Genomic DNA, 6,610 nt, shown 5'->3' with positions numbered 1-6,610 from the left:
AAATCCCTAACACCTGAGCATTTAACGTACGTTCGTTTAACGTACGTTCGTTTAACGTACGTTCGTTACCTGGGCATAGAGGTCTATTTCTAAATGAAACAGCTGATACATTAGCGAAAGCGGCGTTAGACGCTTTTATAGTAGCGGCTAGATTTCGGAGGCAAATGATAATGCAAGAATTCAGTATATCAGCTCTAAGAAATTCCCCGGACTTTAATCATCTAATGACACCCTGGAAAAGTTCAACATGTCATAACAGAGATCTAGAAGTTATAATTACGAAGTTGCGTTGCCGAATCCCATCATTAAATTTTTATTTATATAGAGCTGGTTTGGCACCATCACCCCTCTGTTCTTATTGTAGGGAAGAGGAAACAATAGAACACTTTCTGATCTCATGTCAGAAGTTTTCTACATTACGAAAGACATCTCTGGAAACGCCGTTACGCATAATGGGATTAGAGTTGAGAACCTCAAATTTACTATCTCTAGGTGCAATTACCCTTGGGCTCAGCAGCGGGAAAGTATGCGAGGCCATGCAAGAGTTCATAGAACAGTCAAAAAGATTTAAACAATAACCACAGTTCAGAAGTTCCATAGTTAACCAGAAGCAAAGTACAGCAAGATTCTTTTCTATATTTATGTATTTCTTATTCGATGAAAATTGATGCCACCCACCTTTTTCCTTTTTTTTTTTGAAATTATTATTCTCACAAAATTAACTTGTAAAAAATCTTTCTGTTAAACAAAATAGGAAATTATTCTCATTACTAGTTTTTAAATAATTTTTTCTAAGCTACCCGATTCTTGGCCAATCCCCCTGAGTGGGTGTGAGCCAGCTGTACAGGATCTACATCTACACTCACCATATGTTCCAAGGCTGTGGAAGAAGCTTATCACATCAAACCTGGATGTCCTGGTGTTTGCCACGACACGCACAAGAAAGGAGCCTTTTGGTATTTTTCATGAGAAAGTGATGAGCTTCACCTTAGATCAGCAGATTGACATTGTGGCAAACTGCTATTTTAATGGTACTGAGAAGTACGGAAAAATTCCCTTCTTGAAGCAAGAAATATTTTTCAAGTAATAGACTTTGCATTGTATGCTTTGTGCAGGTGCAATGAGTAGAGACACTTATGAAGACATTGCTCAGAACCTGAATGAAAAAAAATGGAACGCACGCTAAAGAGACCTAAACTGTGCCGCAAGGAAAGCCAAAGCGCGAACGCCCTCTGGCTCTTTTCTTTATTTTCATCTGCCTCGAATTTTTCACGCGGCCAAAGTCGCCGCCGCTGACATCGGAATTTCTGCGAAACGAGCTCTTTAACGCTATTGCGTTAAAGTTATTTGATTTGTCAAATCATCACACACTTTGTGGCTATTCGCAACAGCATGTTCTTTCATAAGTACTATTTCATTCATAAATAAAGTGCGTGATTTGTACATGGTTTCTTTTGCGCAAGTAACAGGGAAAAAATCATGTAAATATATTGTTTTCAAGTTTTAAAGTGAACCACGCTGACGTGCGCCTTGCAGTACCTCAATAAAGTTTTGCAACCAACCACCACAACCGACCGGTAAATTAATCCTGTAGTTCACTTTGCTGAGAAGAACAAAATAAAAAGCCTTCGGCAGTGCTGAAACTGTCATCCGGCAACTAAATGGTTTTCACAAGCGATGCATCAGTAGAAAAAAGAAAAGTTTGCGGCGTTGTACCATGCAATACTCGTTTCGTCGCAGCAGCACCTCGCGGTAGCTACTGCAGCGCCACCGGCGGCGGCAGCTTTTTGAGCCTCACGAGAAGCTCCTCGCTTTTGCCACTACAAAGATATTCTAGTTCACTGTAACAGGACGGCAAAGTAGAAACGTGACGTCGTGCCGCTATTTTTTCATTTTATTTTTGCCTAGAACACGTCATAAAGTTCATATACTAACTTAGTATATTAGTTAACATACAAATATACTAACTAACACGTCTTTTATATTTTTGCAAACATTTAGCATTTTTGTGTAACAGAAGGGTACAAGTGGATGTAAAATATGTACAAAGTTACTAAAACGAGCATTGAAGTTAAAATAACAAACCTTCAAGCAATACACTGCCCCATAAATGTAGTTTTCGGTTTCTGATTTCACTGCTTCCGCTTCCCTTTTTCCTTCGCGTAGTGCTTTTGTTTTTATGTTGATTTTCTTGCTTATGCGCATTGTCAAGAGTTTCGCTGGCCTTCCACGTGGGCCAGCCGGACGCGTTGTCATATGTTGAATGAAAGTAAGCGATTAGCGTACCGTAAACGCCAGTGAAATATTCTTTTGTTCCCTCGGTGCGCGGCCGCGAGTGTTTACCGCGTGCTAACTTTCGGAACCGGTTGCGAGGAACAGCGGCAGCATGGCATCATCCAGCGAAAGGAAAGGAACTTTCAAAGTACGAGCACTTCAAGAGATCGAGGCGAGCGTGCAGGCGAAATGGGAGGCCGAGAAAGTGTTCGAGGTGGACGCGGGCGGTGATCAAGGTGACGGCAAGTTTTTCGTCACGTTTCCCTACCCGTACGTGAACGGGCGTCTACACCTGGGTCATTCGTTCTCGCTATCAAAGTGCGAGTTCGCCGTCGGCTACCAGCGTCTTCTGGGCAAGAAATGCCTCTTTCCGTTCGGTTTCCACGCGACGGGAATGCCGATCAAGGCGTGCGCCGACAAACTTGCGCGCGAGATGGAGGAGTACGGCTGCCCGCCCGTCTTTCCGGAGGACGACGCCGACGCTGGCGACGAGGGCTCCAAAGACGCCGCCGGCGACGCGGCGGAGGCCGCGTTCAAGAGCAAGGCGAAAGGAAAGAAGAGCAAGGCGGCCGCCAAGACGGTAGCGGCCAAGTACCAGTGGCAGATCATGCAGTCGCTGGGACTCGGGGACGACGAAATCGCGAAGTTCGCCGACGCCGGCTACTGGCTGCACTACTTCCCGCCCATAATCCGGGAGGACCTCAAGAGGATGGGCCTCAAGGCGGACTGGAGGCGTTCCTTCGTCACGACGGACGTGAACCCGTACTACGACTCGTTCGTCCGTTGGCAGTTCCTCCGGCTCAAGGAGAGGCAGCGCATCAAGTTCGGCAAGCGTTACACCATCTTTTCGCCCAAGGTCAACCAGCCCTGCATGGACCACGACAGGAGTGCCGGAGAAGGTGTGGGCCCCCAGGAGTACCTTCTGGTCAAGATGAAGGCGGTCGAACCGCTGCCGCCAGCGCTGAAGACGATGCAAGGACGCAACTTGTTCTTAGTCGCAGCCACACTCCGGCCGGAGACGATGTACGGGCAGACCAACTGCTGGGTTCGACCTGACATGGATTACATAGCATTCGAGCTCAAGAACGGGGACGTGTTCGTTTGCACGTACCGGGCTGCTCTCAACATGAGCTACCAGGGCTTCACAGCCGACGCCGGAAAGGTTAAGGTCCTCCTCAACCTCAAGGGCCAGGACCTGATCGGTCTCGGGTTGTCCTCGCCGCTCACCTGCCACAAGATCATTTACACGCTTCCCATGCTCAACATCAAGGAAGACAAGGGAACCGGGGTGGTGACGTCAGTGCCTTCGGATTCGCCGGACGACTATGCTACCTTGCGGGACCTGAAGAACAAGGAACCTCTGAGGCAAAAGTACAGCGTCGCCGACAGCATGGTACTGCCGTTCGATCCAGTTCCCATCGTAGAGGTGCCGGGCTACGGCTCACTCTCGGCCGTTGCGGTCTGCGACGAGCTGAAAATTCAAAGTCAGAACGATCGCGACAAGCTTCAGGAAGCCAAGGAGAAGATCTATCTCAAAGGTTTTTACGAAGGTGTGCTGTTGGTCGGACCGTACAAAGGAAAAAAGATTCAAGACGTCAAGAAGGACATCCAGAAGGGTATGGTCGATGATGGCAAAGCCGTCGTGTACATGGAGCCCGAGAAGAAGGTGATTGCACGCTCGGGTGACGAGTGTGTTGTGGCACTGTGTGATCAGTGGTACCTCGACTACGGCGACCCCAAGTGGAAGGACATGGCGAGAACTGCTTTGTCCAAGATGGAAACGTACTCCGAGGAAGTTCGCAAGAACTTTCAGGCCACCCTGGACTGGCTCTGCGAGCATGCGTGCTCGAGAACCTACGGTCTCGGAACTAAGCTACCGTGGGACGAATCATGGCTGATAGAGTCGCTGTCCGACTCCACAATCTACATGGCCTACTACACGGTTGCTCACTACCTCCAAGGTGGCGACCTCATGGGTGGATCAGCTTGTCCTCCGTATTTTATCAAGCCGGAAGACATGACACCTGAAGCCTGGGACTACGTATTCCTCAACGTTGCCAGTAAGACTAAACTTCAGAAGAAGGACGCCCTCAATGCCATGAAGAAGGAGTTTGAATTCTGGTATCCCATGGATCTGCGCTGCTCTGGCAAGGACTTGATACCTAACCACCTGTCCTACTGCATATTTAACCACTGTGCCATGTGGCCCGAAAACCCCGAGAAGTGGGTTCTCGGCATGCGAGCTAACGGCCATCTGTTGCTCAACTCGGAGAAGATGTCTAAATCTACGGGAAACTTCCTCACCCTTGCAGACGCATTGGACAAGTTTTCGGCCGACGGAATGCGGCTTGCCCTTGCTGACGCTGGCGACGGCATCGAAGATGCAAATTTCGTTGAGACGATGGCGGATGCCGGAATCTTGCGTCTGTACACGTTCCTCGAGTGGGTGAAGGAAATGCTTGCCTCGCTGCCCTCGCTGCGAACAGGTCCGACGGACAGTTACGTGGACCGAGCTTTCGAAGCCGACATGAGCCACGGGGTCTTGACAACCAAGGAACACTACGACCAAATGATGTTCAAAGAAGCTTTAAGGACCGGCTTTTTCGAATTCCAGGCTGCCAGAGACAAGTATCGCGAGCTGTGTGTACTGAGAGGGATGCACAGAGACCTCGTCTTGAAGTTCATTAAGACACAGGCCGTCATCCTGAGCCCTATATGCCCGCACATCTGTGAGCACGTGTGGTCCATGCTTGGGAAGAAGGAGAGCATTATGCACACCAGGTGGCCCGTCGTTGCTCCGCCCGATGAAACTCTCTTGAAGTCTTCGCAGTATCTGATGGACTCCGTGCACGAGTTCAGGCTGCGATTGAAGGCGTTTCGAAGCGCTGGAAGCAAGTGCAGCAAGAAGAAAGACCTCTCGATGCACCCTCCGGGACCCCAGATGGTTCGCGCAACAATCTGGGTGGCCAAGACCTTCCCTCCGTGGCAGCTGACGATCCTGACCACGCTCAAGCAGCTCTTGCAGAAGCACAACGGTCTTCCAGACAACAAGGTCGTCTCGGCGGAGCTCAAGGACAAGCCCGAGCTGAAGAAGCACATGAAGAAGGTGATGCCGTTCGCGCAGGCAGTGCGTGAGAAGGTCGAGAAGCTCGGAATCGGCGCTCTCAACGTGACCCTCGACTTCGACGAGTGGGAGGTGCTCCTGGAGAACTCGAGGTACATCCTCAACACGCTGGAAGTTGACGACATCGAGGTCAAGTTCAGCGACGACCCGACGGCCGAGGAGGTCATTCGGGAAGAGTGCTGCCCCGGACAGCCGCGTGCAGTCTTCTGCAGTGACACCTTCGTCAACGTGTGCTGCATTAACCAGCAGCAGTCATCCGGCTGCTTCGAGGTTCAGGTTCCCGTGCTCGATGGAGACAGCGCAGCCAAGGTGTTGGCGCGGTTGGGCAGGATGGGTGGCCATGTCAGTTTCGACGGCGTCGCCGTGAAGCTCCTCAGGTACGAAGACCCCACAATGGGGCCGCGGAAGATTCCCACCCTCGGTTGCGAGGAGACTGGCAAGGTTGTCGTCCCCGACGCGGCCATCTTTCGCATCAAGGCGGACAAGAGTGGCGTAGAGGTTGAACTGGACGGTACTAGAGTGAATGTGGGAAGCCAAATGTCGTACATTGTTGTGCCTCAAGTTTGATGCAGCTGTTGTGAGACAGTACCCCCAGAACTATTTAATAAAGTGGTTTCTGCGCACACTTATGAGCATTAAGTGATCACTCCAGAGGGAAGCACATCGTTTAGTGGTTTATGTGACCGTACCGTGCTGTAATGGGACCATATGAGGCTGCTGTAAAGATAAAGCATGTAGATAAAAGGCAGGTCTTCGTTAATTTTGGTATTGATAAGTAAATGACACAGGTCCAGATTTATTCATGTAGTGCTGGTGATGTGACATTGTTAAAAGAGAGATGGCAATTACATGGACACTCCAGGCACATTTTTGCCTTTGCCGTGAAGTTCTGTATAATGTCCAAATCGATAACATTGCCCTGCACATGATATGTTCAATGGATGAGGGCTGCGGACAATCGCAACTCCGGCAGAGGAAACGCGCTGGCCGTCTTTCGTCGCACAAAAGACCCATAGGTGGTAGGGGGTTCCTGGGGGCTGCGTCGCTCCAGCAGGAACTTGGTACACCCACACCTCGATATAACAAATTATCCATTATAACGAAGTAAAGGAAAAATAGCCTTGGTAATAGATACAGTAATTTGAATATACACTTATAGCGAATTTTCGGATATAGCGAGGTTATTTTCGTGTCAAATGTGACTGTGATAAT

The 6,610-nt window shown here is 49.4% G+C and overlaps 1 protein-coding gene across 1 annotated transcript; it reads left to right on the top strand.

The window, feature by feature from the left end:
• Positions 1-2,178: 2,178 nt before the first annotated feature.
• On the top strand, positions 2,179-6,023 carry LOC119407148 (leucine--tRNA ligase, cytoplasmic). The gene has a single exon (XM_037674012.2). The coding sequence runs from the start codon at positions 2,387-2,389 to the stop codon at positions 5,963-5,965; it is 3,579 nt and encodes a 1,192-aa protein (XP_037529940.1). The 5' UTR covers positions 2,179-2,386; the 3' UTR covers positions 5,966-6,023.
• The last annotated feature ends 587 nt before the right edge of the window (positions 6,024-6,610 follow it).

This window comes from Rhipicephalus sanguineus, chromosome 10, assembly GCF_013339695.2.
Source record: "Rhipicephalus sanguineus isolate Rsan-2018 chromosome 10, BIME_Rsan_1.4, whole genome shotgun sequence".
In the NCBI taxonomy this organism is placed as follows: Eukaryota; Metazoa; Arthropoda; class Arachnida; order Ixodida; family Ixodidae; genus Rhipicephalus; species Rhipicephalus sanguineus.
This window is presented reverse-complemented; position numbering and strand designations above follow the sequence as displayed.